This window comes from Alligator mississippiensis, chromosome 3 (genome assembly GCF_030867095.1).
Source record: "Alligator mississippiensis isolate rAllMis1 chromosome 3, rAllMis1, whole genome shotgun sequence".
Classification (NCBI taxonomy): Eukaryota; Metazoa; Chordata; order Crocodylia; family Alligatoridae; genus Alligator; species Alligator mississippiensis.
The window spans coordinates 113297272-113314585 of record NC_081826.1 but is presented as its reverse complement, the minus strand read 5'-3'; the positions used below and the strand labels follow the sequence as shown (position 1 = coordinate 113314585).

The following is a 17314-nucleotide window of genomic DNA, read 5'->3' as shown; positions in this document are numbered from 1 at the left end:
GCCACTCTACTTCTTGCCCCCCCTTTAAACTTTTGGCCTCTACCCCATGGGGGTGTTGTACAGAATGAATCCACTGTGCATAGGAAACAAGGGCTTGGGGGAATGCCCAAGCACAAAGTCCAGCCTGTTTCTTCAGCTTCCACACGGCTCCATCGTTGTCACCAGAAAGCTAACGAACAGTGAAGGGTATCCTAGCTTCTCCCTGAACTGGGCCCTTGTGGGGAATTCTCAGTTTTTCAGTATATTTTTTTTCTTGTTATTGGATCCAGTGGTTCTCCACCTTGAGCGATTGTTTCTCGGGGCTGACAAAAAAATCAGTTGCTTAATAGAAGTGGCTTTTTACTAAAGATGGAGCAGACTACTCATTATCATTTGAATGGACACTGCAGAGAGCTCTGTAGGACAAAGGACCACTCAGCGTGGACCACCCAGCCCTCACTGTACACCCTGATCAACACAGTTCCATAGGTTTTTTTGTTTCAGAGCTGAACGCCTCTCCTGTCCACTACTTCAGTGCGGCTGTTTTTAAGTCTTTAGTTGTTTGCACTCAATAGCTCCTTTTGGGGTCCTGCTTCAGTGATGGTGGAGGCCCCTCTTCAACCTCTGGTGGGGATGAGGTCTCCACTTCCTGAGAACTATCACCGTTTTGGAATTTGAGGCTTTCTTCCTGCTGGTACGACAGTCTGCTTGCAGCTCGTTGCTGCTGCTCCTTTAGCTCCGTGTAGGAACGGGAAAAAGTGTGAAATATGGAAGTGACTGGAAAAGCCATCAGCAAAATCCCACTCAGGATACTGCTTAGGGCTACCACCTGTCCTGGGATGCTACGAGGCACCATGTCTCCATAGCCAACAGTCGTCATAGAGATCACAGCCCACCAGTAGCTGGTGGGAACACTAGTGAACTCCTGCTTGGCTCCCAGTTCTCTTTCGGCCAAATAAACCAATGGAGAAAAGAGTGCCATGGCAACACAAAGGAAGAGAAGCAGGAGTCCGAATTCCCGGGTGCATCGGCGCACGGTGAGGCCCAGCGTCTGCAGACCCAGCGAGTGCCGTGCCAGCCTCATGACATAAAGGATGCGCAAGGCCCTCAAGAAGCGCAGAACTAGGCCCACGCGTTCCAAGTACTTGTTTCCAGCCCCACTGCCAGGCTTGCCGCTGTTCTTGGTGGAGACCACATCTACGATGAGAGAGATGTAGAAGGGCAAGATGGCCAGGATGTCAATGATGTTGAGGGGGGTCTTCAAGAAGGCGCATTTGCTTTCTGCCTGAATAGAGCGCAGGAGGAACTCGAAGGAAAACCAGGCCACGCAAACGGTCTCCAGCACAAAGATGTCATAGCACTTCTGGGAGCATTCACCCTAGGTCGGGAGAAAGAGGAGGAGGAAACAGAAAAGAAAGACAGGAAAGATTTAGTCAGAGAATCAACAAAGAAAAAGGAAATAGAAACTTCAGCTTGTGTGTATGATGTATGCAGATTCCCTTTTCTTTGTAGCTAGTGATCACAGCAGAAAGTACCCAAGATGGGCCATTAAAAAGCAGAGTAACTGATGTTGAGAAGGAACTCTGCTTCATTGACCTGTCAGGACACCAGAGTAGTGTCCCAGTCTTGCAGTGAGCTCGGTATGGCACGCCATCCAAAGCACCGGGCTGCTGAAAGAATGACAAATCACGCTTCACTGAAACTTTCATACATTTCATAAAGTGTTAATAAAGAATCCGGAGTTTTTTTAATAAATGACTGTTTTCTGAGAGCAATATAGCCTGCTTATACCTCTGGCCTGTAACTAGTGATAACAGTTTTAAAGTAAATTTATAATAATGTGTACTCTGTCATTCAGAAGGGGGGATAACATGCTTAACAATCACTTACCATTTAAATTCTTTATAGACATGACTATTCCCAAAAAAATCAAAACACAGAGCTCAAACTCCTGCTGAGGGGAGGATGTGGTTTTTTTGGCCATCTCATTTAATCACCACAATTTTCCCCTTCAGCCTTTGCAGGCAGAGAATTGTTTGAATAATTCCACCACCCCCCCCCCCCCCCCCCCCCCCGGGCAGCTGCCTTACTAGAAAATTAGCACAATTCTCTGGATCTTTTTATTTACAAACTGTAAATAACTAAACTTGGAGCACTTGAACAGCGGTGAATCATAATTATGATGCTTCTTTGATTGGTAATTTCATGTCTTAGATGCCCTGGCAATTCTCTGCTTTGCATGGTTACAACCCCCCCATCTGCATGGTTCTCATCACTTCGCAAATCAAGTGGCTGACTCAGGTGCAATTACAGAATCTGCTCAAAGTGTCCTCGCTTCAAAGCAAGAGTCTACCCAAGCCAATGGGCCTGTCAGGCTAGTGTGCTGGAGGCACACTGTAGCCAGTGGCACGTGCCCTTACAGAAATGCTATTGCTCTGCAGCCTTAAGCAGAAGGAAGCATGGTTGTCTTTATAAGACATCTTATTTGATATCAGAGTAGTCAATGAAAAGTCCTGTGGCCACTAAGGGACAGATTCTCAAAGTATTTCCATTGCCTGGAAATCAATAGCAGCTGAGCACCCAGATTCCCTCCGCCACCAAACAGCCTAGTTCAAATTATATTCAACCTATCTCTAGAAATAATGCCTTTGGGTCAGTGTACACACTTTGGAAGTATTCTTACTTCCTGAAAGCTAGGACCTTCTTCTAGGAAACCCATTTCAAACTTCCTGGGCTCTGGAAGGCCCCAGTCCATTTTAGAGTTTAAAAATGGGGTATTTAGGTTTTTGGTTTTTTTGAAGGGAGCTAGTGGTGACAGAGACCACCAGAGTTGCAGGGGGGGACTACTAAAGTAGCAAGGAGTATGGCTGAGGGAGGGCTGGCTAGACTGCAGTGAGGACTACTTTAACCCTATTCCTCATTCCTGTATTGCCAAATGGTGACTCCCCTCCCACATTTTTCCTGTTTTTGTTTACCAGTATCTATTAAGCTCTGACTACATCTGGCTGTTGATATCTAGACCATTCCTTGAAATTTTGGAATTAATCTTCAGACCCTGCCATTATGGTGGTAACATTAAGCAGCATAAAATATAGCTAAACCTTGTATTTATACCTTTTTGTTTCCAAGGATACCAAATTCAATTGGTGTAAGATATAAATTATCAGGTGCACAGGGGTCATACAACCTATAAGTGAACTAGAGAGAAGAACAATTTATTCTACTGAAATGCCTCTTAATGTCTAAGGTAGTGTACAAGTGATGTAGCTGTGATGGTCCAGAAATTATGCGCTAGGCAAGGATGTCTTCGGGTAATATCTTTTATTGGACAAACTATGTAGCTGGGATAAAGTTAGACAAGCTTTCAAATGCAAGACATTCTTCCTCAGGTCATACACAGAAAAGAACAATTTTGTTTCAGTATAGAGAATGCAGATGAACTGATAGATACAAAGATCAAAAAGACCTGTCTGTAACTTCCTCCTGTGAAACTAGTTCCTGAGTAGATATACATGTTTATTATAGCTGTGATGTTTGTGACGAAAAGGACTGTGTTCAGGGCTTTTTTCTGTACCAAATTCTGGTCAATCCTTTACTAAGGAGAAAGCCGTTTTCCTATAATTTTGCAGACTTGGTTTAATCTGAGCCTGTGCCAAGCTCACTGGAAGATTGCTATTGAGTTCAATGGACTCTGCCCTGGACAGTGGAATTGTATCGACTGTTTTCAATATTTTTAATTGCAAAAATAAAGAAGATTTTAATTCAAAACAATGTTCCCCTGTGACCTTTTTTGTTGTTGTTTTGTTTTGCATCTTTTTCCTATAGAAGTTTGATATTTGCATTCTTGGGGATGACAATTCTAAGCCTTGCTTCTGAATCAAACAACTGAAAAGTGATGATGACTTCAGCACCCTTTTTGCTCTTTGTCTGTCCTCTGGCAATTACATGCTCTTAGCCGTTGCCTGTAAGAGATTCTCTCCACCTCCAGCTCAGCCAAAGGTGGCTGCTGGGATCTCCCAGTTAGGGAGTAGGGGAGCAGGTGACCTGCATCAATGAACCTGGCTGTATACAGTAAATAAATCAAGCTCTGAAAACACCTTATGTTCCAGTTTCTAACTGCTGAGCAGCATACAACAACTAACTCACCCACTGCACAAAGGGTCTATTAAAAAAAAATCCCTTCAGTCCTTGATCTCCCCATCACCACAAAATAATCAAGCAGGCAAACACAAACAGCAGTGTAGCCTAGGGCTTGTCAGAGATTGTATACTGACTTTGGCCTATGAAGGCAATAGCTGTGGTTGATTTATAATCCTGGTATTACTGCGCTAGACTGACTCTTTTTTGCAGTCATGTTGTTGAAGAATGGATGTGAACAGAACAAATCAGCATGGACTGGCAAGAAGGGAAATCAATGACCAATTTCTCTCTCTGCAAAGTAAGGCTACTTTATTCTCTTTCTGTCTGTTCACAGAGTCTTTACCTGGAGACTCCCAAATACCCCAGTGCACCACCCCTAGCTACAGCAGTTCACCACACTGTACAGGAACAAAGACTAAATATGAAAAGGTTCGCAAACTAGTCACTGCTACTAAATCATGAGTGCTAATATGTGCTGGTATGGAGATGGACACAAATTATTTTGTCTTATAAGCAAGATGTTTTTGAAGGGAACGCTACATGCACAAAAGCTAGATAGAGCTCAGCCTTTTTTTTTAACTGTAGTCGCTGGGGAGGTGCACAGGGTTTGACCTACCTCCTCCCACAATTCTCTGAGGGCCACATTCTTAAGGCAGCAGGATAAAGTTCTGCACATTAAAAACAGGATCCAATTATGCATCACCAATTTTTGAGCAATTACAATAATGTATGTGTAACTGGGGTGGCCGCATGCACAAAAATATCTATTTACACATCTGTGTAGTAACCCAGACCAATAGTCTAATAAAAACTAACATTTCTGGGTTCTAAACTGATAGCACTGCAAAGCACCCAATCCTGGGATTACTCAAATCAACAAGGACTAACATACGGGCTCGAGAGAGATATCTGGAGGGCAGCATTCTTGATTTTGCAGAGCCTGAACTCTGAGTCTGAAGATGTGTGCGTCACCTTCATTAGCAGTGACAGGGGTTAACTGAAAACAATGAAGCTGTACCAGAGTAGAACCTACGCTGTCGCAGCTCAGTAAATGTAACCCTTATGGATTCAATTTTTTCCAGCCTTTGCAGAGCTACAGCGAACTGCTTTTGCACAAGGGTATGGCATGGGGGAAGAAAATAATTTCTCTTATGCCACAGAGCACCAATAGAGCTAGTCTACAGAGGGACCACTCCCCACAGAGTCACATCACTGTAACAGGCAGGGCAGGGTGGCACCTAGAGACCAGCTCATTCATAAAGGCTTAAGTTTTCATATGTGACAGCCTACTTCATCAGATGCTATGAATGGCCTTGCAGAGGGACAGAGCCACTAGCTACATGGCCAGCCTATCTCAAAAACAAACCAAAGCTCCTCCATATAAACACAGACAATGATTCAGTGACCACAGTCCTCAACATCATTACTAACCCACTGCACTCCAAATGAGACAGCACGTCAGTGGCAAGATGTTTATTAACTTCAGTGGGCTTTGGAACAGGATCGGATTCAGGCCCTTACAGAACATACCAACGTGTGCGCCAGCCAAATAGAGATCTCTCTTTATTTATTTATTTATTTATTTATTGTTAATTGAATCTATGTGGACTGGCCACCCCTTTTAGTAACAGAGATCTCACTTACAGTAATGTGCAGTGTTTCACATGCTAACAAAAATCTGCATCATGCTCAACTTTGCTCCTTTTTTTTTAGATGGCTGATTCGGCTTGGTTGGGGGGGAGGGGTGTTATTTTTTGTAAAGAAAACCCCAGACTTTTATTTGTTTCTGATGTTGTCAGATGGTTACCCAACAACTTAGCTGCATGGCACAATATTTCATATGGGGTTTTTAATTGTATAAAAAAAACATAAAACATTCACTCTTAACATGACAAAAGGAACAAGAGGAAAAGAAAGTGCTAACAGAATAGTCATATCTTTCTGAACAAAAGATCCCAATATTCTTGAAAGCATATCAAGCTGCAGTGATTCATGACATTAACACTGCAAATAAATAGTACAGATCACTTTTTATATCTGCAAAATAGCTGAGTTAGCTACATGAATAACTGTAGAATTTCTGGTCTTTCATCTAATTTATTTTCTTGTTTACAATTTCACATCTGTGCTGCTAGTTGAGTTAGATATAAAATTTGCTACTACTTCATTTGTTGTTTAGCTTTTACAGACATTATTTTAATGTTTTTGCCTTGATTATAGTTTGCCACTGCCATCAGGGATTTGTTGCTGTTAAAGCACTAAAGAGTCTCACCTTACTAAAATTCAAAGCTTAACCTTCCTTTCTATGTGTGGTCATGTGTTGCAATAAACATTTTAAGAACGTTATTACTAAAAAGGTATAATTAGAAACAAGTTTTTTTTCTCCTAAGAATATATATTAAACACACAAGTTTAATAAAATTTCCTTTAGTAATTTTTCTTATATGGGGAAATACCTGCAGTTGCACAGACATTCTTCGGCTCTGTATTTAATGTCAATTCAGGACACTTGGAGAAAGAAAATAAAGAGCATTTCAGTGAGCAAATTTTATTTCATGCAGCCAAATTAAAGTGAGTACCTTTCCTCAAGATTTATAGAGTTCTGCTGTCAAAAAGCCAACTGCAGTATCTCTTACAGTGAAGCTCATTGTTTGCCAAGGAAACCGCTGAGAAAATTACAAAAAAAAAAGTTTGTATCAACGGAGTGCAAACCTGACTCTCTCATTGCTCTGTATGTTTCCTGTAGAAACTGGAGGTATCTTTAATGGTGTGTGTGTCTGTCTATCTGCCCATCTTCTAGCAGGATTTCTTCTGTTACTACTTTCCTGCACTTTATCAAAACTTTATCAATATTCTAGTCTCTGCTATCTAATTTCTTGCCTGACACTTTTCAGTCTCCTGGAAAGTCCATAAATAACTTCTGGATTGTCGCAGGCTGTTACCATGTCTGCCTATTTCTCAGCTTTTAAGATGTCTGAAAACCTGAGTATCCATAAACCTGAGTATCCATTGACCACCACAATTCCCTTGTTACTTTAAGTGGAGAGGTGTGTGGCCCATGGCCACTCAGTGCTTCCAAAGACCTAAATGCCAACTTCTTCCTCATACTGGGGGCATCTACACATGTGCTTTACTGCAAAGTTGACTAATTAGCTCCACAGTAAAGCATTGTTGTATATACATGTAGCACTATTAGGCTGGAGTAAACTAATTCTTCATGGTACATGTGACCAGACTCTGGAACAGACTCCCAATGGGGATGGTGCAGGCACCTACCCTGGAGATCTTCAAAAGGAGACTGGACGCATACCTTGCTGGGGTTATTTGACCCCAGCAATCTTTCCTGCCCAGAGCAGGGGGGCTGGACCCGATGATCTCACAAGGTCCCTTCCAGCCCTAATCTTCTGTGAATCTGTAATTAACTCTGCCCGATACAAGTACTATCCTACGATGGAGTTATTTACTGTGCTGCAATGCATGTGTAGATGGTAACTGGAGCTGGCTGGGGCACGAGGGTGCTACAGTGTAGAGGCTGCCTGCCACCTAGCGCCACACTGGAGCACCCTTGTGCCCCAGCCAGGCCCTCTGCAGCATGTTGAGCAGGGCCAGAGCAGCTCCAGGCTGGCAGGCTGACACTCCAGGCCCCCTGCCAGCCAGGGCTGCACCACTGCAGCTCAACGTGCTGCAGTTCCTGGCACATGTGCATCTGGGGGACAATAAACTCCAGTGTGAACTGCACTGGAGTTTACTGCGTCGCATTAACAATATGTGTAGATACGCCCACTGAGTAGCATTTACTCTTCAAGAAGCAGGAGTTGGGTCCTAAAGCCAGAAGCTATATCTTAAAAAGTGCTCAACTGGCTAAAGTTAATGAGATAAAAAATGTTTATGTGCCACTATCTCTTGAAGCTTCAGACTCAGGTTTTCAGCTTTTCTCTGTATAAATAGGGCTTGAAACTTTCTTTAAAGAAATTCATTCTAGAATAACCAGTAGACTTGTAACTAATACCAAGTACCAGTATTATGAGACTCTTGATAAAATGGCAAGAGTTGCAGTGCTAAAGTAGTCCCATTAAATTCAATAGGACAACTTAAACATGCTGATCTGAGCAGACTAGAGGGAGCAGAAAATAATCTAGTCCACTGCCAGAAACTCTATAGCCCAATGGCTAAGGCATTCATCTCAAAATAACTAATAGCCTGGCTGTCAAAAGACTCACCTGGCACTTAGGAGACTGATGTTAATGTCCCTGGATTGAATCAGACAGTGGAACATGGAGCTGGACCACCCTATCCCAGGCCACCAATTTATTGGCTACTCTGGCCTCCACCCATCTCCCTCACTAGGAAGTCATGATAAAACCAAACCAAAAATACTGCACTTACTTTGTTGGAAAATTCCCAAGCTGCTCTCACAGTAAGAAATTGTGGGCTGTGAATATGCTCCCCTTGCTAAGTGCAGGAGTGATATTGTCAGTCACACCAGGGTCTCATTCTATCTTTAGACACACACACTACCTCATTAAGTGATCCACTTATCCATGAGCTCCAGGCTTGATTGTTGTACTTCACTATGTCTGGGATTAAAGCTGGGATGGGCTGCAGGCACTCACCTTCATATATTGCTGGAAATACTGCACAAAGACTATGTGATTTTGCTACTTCTAAATTATTCATTAAATCTCTATGCCAACATCCATGCCATGAATTCAAAGTAATTGTCTTAATTTATAAAGCCATCAAAAAGCAGGGGATGGCATTACCTCCCAAACTACTATATCATCTTTGCTTTGACTGCTTTTGTGTGTGACAAGGTCCAAGTGTTTCTGTCCTTTACTTTGACCCTGCTGCCCATTAAGGTAATCACAACTTTGCTGGGACTTCACTGGAAGTGTGCCCATAACTGGCAACAGGCAATCAGGGTCTGACACACTTGCTATTGGGATGGGAAATGATCACTTCCTTGGTACAGATGACTATGGAAAAAAAGAGCAGTAAAACTCATAGAATCTTTCTCAGGCTAGGGACAGATATTACATATAAATCAGTTTAAATTATCAGAAACTGGTTTAAACCTGTAACAATACAGATGTTCAGTGCACATAAACCAGTTTGAAAATGGCTGAAACCAGTTTGAGATAAACCTGGTTGAATGTAGTATTAGACTTAACTGATTTGGGTCAGACTGGTTTATGTAATGTCTGTCCCAGGTCCTTTGATAGTTTAGGCTAAACCAGACTCCCCCAGCATCCTGGCATGCTCTTTGGGCTGCGTGGGACTCTCTGCTCCACAGGAGGGCTGGCCCCTCCCCTCTGCTCCCTGGCCAGAGCTTCAGCAGAGACTTGCAGACTCAGAGTGTCTGCCTGGCTTCTCTCTGCTAAGCAGGGATTATTTCCCCTGCCCCTCTGCCTTATACAGACACCTCAGCATTAGCCAGCAGACCACATGCTGGCTATGGTCTGGGCTGTGATCCAGGTTTTCCATTTCCCATGGAAAAATGGAGAAAAACATGAATTCTCTGTTTTCTTATCAAAGAAAATGCGGATTTCCCTTTTTAGGTGAGAAATCTGCAGATTCTCTGCTTTTATAAAGAGCTCTTGCAGGCTGGCAAAGCTCCAGCCTGCAATTACTCATTGCAGAAAGGGCAGGAAACTCCCAGCCCTACCTGGAGGGGGAGGGAGAGGGGGAAGGGCAGAACCTGAGCCTCTGAGTCAGCCAAGGCTGGCCTCAGGCTCAGACTCGCCCTTCGCCCCTGGACCCTAGAGGTAAGTGGGGTTGCAGGTTGTAGGGAAGGGCCGAGGAAGGTGGCTGCTGAGGGAGCAGGGGGTGCTGCTGGCCCCAGGTGGCACACCGCAGCCAGGTGTAGGGCCAGGGGGTGAGGGCAGGGGTGCCCCTCTGCAGGGCACTTTGTGGGCAAGTGATAGAGGGCACGGTGTGGTGGTGCCCGTGTGGTGGTGCCTGCCATGTGCGGGCCACACACATGCTGCCTGGCCAGCTGCCCAGGGGAGGGGGAGGCTCGCATGCGGCTGGCTGCACAGTTCCGTGGCCGGCTCTGCAATGGCAGTGAGGGATGATGGCTGGGGAAGCAGTGGGGGGCTTGCACAAGGCAGCTGCTGATGCTTACCTGTGGGGCCAAACCAGCGGTGTTGGCCGCTGAGTACAAAACCTCCCCGCACCTCTGTGAAGCCATGCCTGGAGCTGTACAGCTGGTGGCAGTGTGATGGTGACTGGGCAGCATGCAGCCATCCCCACCATCATCCTGCACTGCGCAGTGGCCACAAGGGCACACAGCTCCAGGCATGGCTCTGCAGCAGCAGCAGTGGCACAGGGAGGTTTTGTATGCAGGAGCCATCACCGCTTGCACACAGTGGCCACTGCTGCTTGCCTGTGGGGCCGCGCAGGGTGGCAGCAGCAGTGTGGTGGAGACCTGAGATGGTGGTGGGGATGGCTGCGTGCTGCGTGCTGCCCGGCCGCCACCACACTGCTGCCAGCCGCACAGCTCTGGGCATGGCTCTGCAGCAACACAGTGAGGTTTTGTACGCAGTGGCTGTCACCGCTGGCATGGCCCCACAGGTAAGCAGCAGTGGCTGCCTTGTGCAAGGCCCCCCCCAGCTACCATCCCTCGCCACTGCTGCAGAGCCAGCCACAGAGCTGTGCAGCTGGCCGCATGCAAGCCTCCTCCTCCCCTGGGCAGCTGGCCAGGTGGCATGTGTGGTCCGCATATGGCAGTCACCACCACACTGTGCTCTGCATCACTTGCCTGCAAAGCCCCCTGCAGAGGGGCACCCCTGCCCTCATCCCCTGGCCCTGCTCCTGGCTGCAGTGTGCTGCCTAGGGCCGGCAGCACCCCCCGTTTCCTCAGCCCCCAACCACCTTCCCCAGCCCTGCCCCACAGCCCCCAACCACACTTACCTCTAGGATCCAGGGGTGAAGGGCATGGCTCCATGGTGGCAGCACTTGCCTGCAAAGCCCCCCCGGCCCCCCCCAGCCAGCACGCAGCTGCCACCACCCCGTACCACCATGAAGCTGTGCAGCCAATTGCGGGGCATAAGCAGTGGTGCAGTGGTGGCCACTGCATGCAAGGCCCCCTTTCCACCCCCTAGCTGGGTGGCATATATCTGGCCTGCACATGGTGGTTGCCACCGCACTGCCACTGCCATGCCCTGTGCCACTTGCCCACAAAGCCATGCTGGTGGCCATGGGATGGTAGCGCAGGGTGCAGTGGCAGAGTTGCAGTGGCAACCTCCGTGTGCGAACCCCCTATCAGTCCAGCTGGTGCGTGTGTGGCCCGCAGAGTAGCACGCCTGCCCTCACCCCCTGCCCCTGCTCCTGGGAGTGGGCACAGGGGCACGCTCCCCCACTTCTTGATCTACCACCCCAGCACCTTCCCTTTCCCCCCCCCTTCTCCGCCCCTTCCCCCCCCCCACACACTTGCCTGCTGGGGTGAGTATCAGTGTCTCTGTGTGCCTCTGTGTCTGCATGTCTGTGCCTGTGTCTGTGGGTCTGTTGTGAGGGTCATCGGAAGGGCTGTTGAGGCTGTGTGGGGGGAGTGTGGGGCACCAGCAGCGCTGTGGGGGGCCTTTAATTTTTATCACAGATTTTGGGTTTTTAATCAGAGAATTTGCAATTTTAAATCAGAGAAAACCAGGATCCTGGAGACAACAAAGGCAGATAGTTTTTTTTGGAGCTAATCAACTGGTAGCTTAATGTCTTTCCTTGGAAAAGCTGTTTAAGAAGAGCTCCATTAGTTAATGGAGAGATGCTTTGTTTTCTTAATGGTTTGATAAACACTGAGTTAGGGGTGATAAACATTCCCTGTTGGGCTGCTGGGGCGGGGTGAGGGGAAGAATAATAGGAATGTCCTGCTCAGCTCTGTGGAAGCAAAGGGAGGGCTGCCCTAGTGCTCCCCGGCTTCTAGCCGGAGCCACTGCAGGCATGTGCCTGCATTTCTAGAATGAAAAGGTAATGTCTATTCACCTCCAAATCGGTTCAAGTTTTGCAGGTTAGACTAACCAGCAAAAATTGAATCAATTCAGGCTCAGGCTTTTTGAATGTCTGTTCCTAGCCTCAGTGACCTTTCCTGCAGCTTCCCAGCACACAGCTCCAACCCCCAATAATGCTTGAGTTATCAGGCCCTCAACTTTGCCTGCAAAACCCCCCCAGCCAGCATGCAGGCCTGGTATGTCCAACACCAGAAGCAGTGAGACATGCATAGAGGCTGCCTTTGTATTTCAGTTTAAAAGTCAATTTTCAAAGCACTCTAAAAATAACAATTAGTGTAAAAAATGCCTTGGAAATTTGTATGCAAATTTGTGCAAATCAGGGGTTGATATGATCAAGAGGTTCCTGAGATACAGCTCCCTTTGGCGAATGACATGCCTTAAAAGTTCAAAGTGCTCTAAAATTCAAACACAGAGCCAGACTGGAATGCTAAATAAAGACCTAGAAGAGAGTAAGGGCCTCTTTGAAGAAGAGTCCCTTCTGCATCAGGACTTTTTTTTTTTTTTTTTTTTTACAATGTGCTAAGCAGAGATCCAGCAGAATGCTAATTGTGTGCCAGGCCACAGAGGTCCAGCTTTTCAAAAGTAATTAAGCTGTTGCTCTGCTCAATATTGCAATGCCCAACCCTTAGGTGGCCTTCTGCCTAATGACCTTCTTTAAAACCAAGTTAGGCACCTACAGCTCCATGCACAAAGGGATGTAAGCAGTGGGTCAGTGCTGAAGTCCACAATTTAGATCCCCCAGAACCCTGCTCAAATGCCATCTGGCCTTGGAGGCACCAGGATTCTATCAGTGCCTTGTTTCCTCCCCCCAGTTGTTACCTCTATTTTGAGGTTTCCAGATCAAGCTAGTCATTGGTGAGCCATGCAATGACCATCTCACACCTGGGCTCCATTAAGGATTCACAAACCAGCTGTTCCTCAGCCTCGCTTGCCTACAGGGCTTGACCCAGTGGACAGTCTCAGAGCAAACTGCATGGGTCAGGCTCCAAACAAAATACATCTGGCAGCGAAGCTGAAGGTGAAGCTGTAGCACTCCTTTCCCCTTCCCCTTCCCCTTCTATCCAGTTAACTCAAGGGTTAAAGCACTTATTCTGGAAGCAGGAAACCTAAATTCAATTCCCTCCTTCATCTGAAATGAGGCACTTAAGGCTTGGAAAGGGAGTGGGTTCTATTGGTTCCTACTGATTCCTTGATTGATAAGCTAAAGCTGGTGGCTGCAGTTCTTAGGCACCTAATTCCCCCTATGCTCTGTAAACAGAACTGAGGCTCTTATCCCGCAGTTATGGGGGTTCCACTAGGCTGTGAAAAGGAAAATTTGCAGGGGCAAATCCAACTCAACCTGGTAGGCACCCCTATTTAAATATTGCAATATCAAAAGTGCAGGTGTGTTGCACTAAAATGATGGGGTTAGCTGTTCAGGATCCCTAGGCAGAGACTGAGGAAACATGGGTGCCTTCAAAGGGGAATCCAGGATGTGTATCCACTTGGCAAGGGGGCGTCTACAAAATAAAATGACAGGCTATGGGTGGGGAGGGATGTGGGCCTCTGACCCATGGCTGCATAGAAGCCATCCCTTTAGGAGCCAGAACAGCCCCTGGGAAGGTACCTGATGGGGTGAAGGTACCACCTAACTTTCTGCACAGTATGCCTAATGGTTAGAGCAACTTGGTATGGCCTGTAGGGGACCTCGGTTCCAGGCTCTGCTGAGCCTCAAATCCTCATCTTGTACCTGCCAAGAGAGGGCTGGGGACATGGTTAACTTTGGGGCCACTTTCCATTCCTCCTGCTGAAGCTAAGTCAGTGGGCAACAAGAAATGTAAGATCCATGGGCCCACAGAATAACAAGCAAAAAGAAGTGGTTTCTATTGCTCCTGTGGGAGAAAGGAAGCCCTAGCTTTTGTGGATCCTGCTGCCAATATTCTATGCCTGTGAGGATGCTGTATCAAAAGCCTAGCTAAAATCAAGGTATATCACATCCACTGATCTCCCTGCATCCACAGAGCCAGTCACCTCGTTATAGAAAGCAATCAGGTTGGTCAGGCATGACTCGCCCTTGGTGAATCCATGAGAACTGTTCCTAATCACCTTTTTTCCTCCAAGTGCTTAAAAATGGATTCCTGGAGGACCTGCTCCATGATTTTTCCAGGGACTGAGGTGAGGTTGACTGGTCTGTAGTTCCCTGAATCCTCCTTTTTCCCTTTCTTAAATATGGGCTCTATATTTGCCTTTCTCCAATCATCTGGGACCTCTCCTGATTGCCATGAGTTTTCAAAGATGATGGCCAGTGGCTCTGCAATTTCATCAGCCAACTCCCTAAGTACCCTTGGGTGCATCCCATCCAGCCCCATGGACTTGTATATGTCCAGCTATTCTAAATAGTCCCTAACCTGTTCTTTCACCACTGTTGGCTGCTCACATCCTCCCCAAACTGTGCTGCCAGGTGCAGCAGTCTGGGAGCTGGCCTTGCCTGTGAAAACTGAGGTGAAGAAGGCATTGAGTACTTCAGCCTTTTCAGCATCCTCTGTCACAAGTTTGCCTCCCCCATTCACTAAGGGACCTGCACTTTCCCTGATCCTACTTCTGCTACCAACATACTTATAGAAACACTTTTTGTTACACTTCACAGACCTTGCTAACTGTAACTCCAATTGTGTTTTGGCCTTCCCGACTTCACCTCTGCATGCCCGAGCAATGCTCTTAAACTCCTTCCTATTTATTGGTCCAAGTCTCCACTTCTTATAAGCTTCCTTTTTGTGACTTAGAGTTCCCTGCTAAGCCAAGCTGATCTTCTGCTATATTTGCTATTCTTCCTGCACATTGGGACAGTTTGTTCCTGCACTCTCACTAAGGCTTCTTTGAAGTACAGCCAACTCTCCTGGACACCTCCCCTCCTCAGTCTGGCTTCCCAAGAGATCCTGCCCATGAGTTCCCTGAGCGAGCCAAAGTCTGCTTTTCTGACATCCAGGGTCCTTACTCTGCTGCTCTCCCTCCTTCCTTTCCTCAGGATCCTGAACTCAATCATCTCATGGTCACTGCTGCCCAAGTTGTCATCTACTACTACATTCCCCACCAATTTTTCCCTGTTTGTGAGCAGCAGGTCAAGAAGAGCATGGCCTCTAGTTGGCCACTCTAGCACTTGCACCAGGAAATTGTCCCCAGTACTCCCCAAAAACTTCCTGGATTGCCTGTGCACTGCTGTATTGCTCTCCCAGCAGGTATCAGGGTGATTGAAGTCTTCCATCAGAACCAGGGCCTGTGCTCGGGAAACTTCCACTAGCTGTTTGAAGAAAGCCTCACCTACCTCATCCTCTTGGTTTGGTGGTGTATAGCAGACCCCCACCACGACATCACCCTTGTTGCTCTCCCCTCTGACCCTAACCCAGAGACTCTAAAGAGGCCTATCTCCAGTTTCATACTAGAGCTCTGAGCATACGGCCTTTTTACATAAAGTGCAACTCCTCCTCTTTTTCCCTTCCTGTCCTTCCTGAAGTTTGTACCCATCCATGACGGTGCTCCAGCCATGCAAGCTATCCCATCAGGTCTCTATTATTCTAATCACATCATAGTTCTGGGACTGTGCAAGGACTTCTAATTCTTCCTGCTTGTTTCCCAGTCTCCATGCATTTGTGTACAGGCACCTGAGGTAACTAGGTGCCTGTACCTGAACTAAGTGCCTGTTTATCTCACGCTTCCTCTGCAAGAGGATGGCATTCAGCGGATGGCAGTGGCAAAGCGGGTAAAGAAGCAATGTAAAGAATTAGCATTTCTAGAATCAAGACCCATGCTTCCAGAATTCCCCAATACATGCCTCAGCAGTTGGGGTTGATTACTATAAATTTGACAAATGTCTAAAAGAGGGGATGGCTGCACATAGAGCAAGAAGTAATGGGGTTAAATTCCAATGAGAGAAATCAAAGTTGGATATTAAGAAGAACTTTCTAACTCAGTAAGGGTGGTTTGTGCTAGAACAAATTACTTAGAGAGAGAGAGAGGTTATGAAAGCTCTGTCACTGGAAATGTCTAAATTCAGATTAGACAAACATTTGTCTGGGACAGCTTAGGCTAGGGTGTTCCTGCCTTGGTCGAGGGCTGGACAACACGAACTCCAAAGGCCCTTTTTCCAGCCCTGTTTTTCTATGAATTAAGTAAACCTATGATCACCTCCTCCTTGGGCCTAGTCTTGAAATGAAAGTGACAATGGGTGTCCCATGTAGTTGTAATCTCAATGCTGCCCATGTGTGTTCGGCCTGGTCTAAGCATGCCTTCTGGATTGAGCCCTTCCAGGGACATGGAGGCAGAGAAGCCTCCTTTATGACTCTTAAAGGACCTTAAGTAGGAGATAGGTACCTAAATGCTTGCCTGACTTAGGTGGTGGCAGTTCTGGGAATATGCAGGGTTAGCACTCATTTTCACCAAGAAGGTTAGGAGACTGGGGCCTCTCAGGTGCCTCAACAGAGGTGCTGGTTTGTGGAACGTTCCTTTGGATTTAGGTCTTCAACTTCCAGCTCACGTGCCACCAAGATCGCCTTCAGGGCTGGGCTGTAGGGAACCTGTATTGTAAGAGTGAACACTGCAGCACCTAAAATGTAGGTGCCTGGTCCCTGAAGCAGAGTCCACAGGCCTGGGATAGTATCTAGGTTCCCTACACAATTATGTCAGGATTCAGAGGCCTGAACCTTCTGCATAAGGTAGCTGCCTACACAGTCTTTTCAAAGTCTGCAGAGGTGGTAGCAGTGCCTTTCTTCTATATGACAGGTCCACAGCTAGGACACACGCCCAGGCTGTGGGAGATCAGGATTCACTTGCCTCCTCTATCTGCCTCTTCCACCCATTAGGTAAATGCTGCAGTCAATAGCATAAAATTGCCTTGTAGAAGGGAGCTGCCAAAAACTGAGATCCATCTTGAAGGAACAGGAAATGCACACAACAAAAATACTGAACACAAACATTAAAAACCAGGAAATACAGAAACACATCTCCCCCAGTGATCATTGCCTTAAGAAGTCTCTCAGGAATGACACAGTACCTCATCCTGAGATGCAGACGTTTAAAGTTTTTTAAAAAAACCTCTGGATCCGTATGGTTACAACTGTGAGCATGGGAAATGACAGGGAAGTAAACCCCAGATCAACAGTATCACTCCTTGTTCAGTGAGGGGGCAGCAGGAGAGCATGGATTGGAGTTGTGCTTTA

General features: G+C 46.6%; 1 protein-coding gene across 2 annotated transcripts in view; it reads right to left on the bottom strand.

Moving 5' to 3' along the window:
• Positions 1-17314, bottom strand: part of KCNG2 (potassium voltage-gated channel modifier subfamily G member 2) — a 101234-nt gene continuing 83920 nt past the window's right edge. For both annotated transcript variants that reach the window (XM_019490452.2, XM_014606617.3), the window contains exon 3: positions 1-1357. In XM_019490452.2, the coding sequence (XP_019345997.2) occupies positions 548-1357 (810 nt within the window). In that variant the 3' untranslated portion in view covers positions 1-547. The remainder of the gene's footprint in view (positions 1358-17314) is intronic.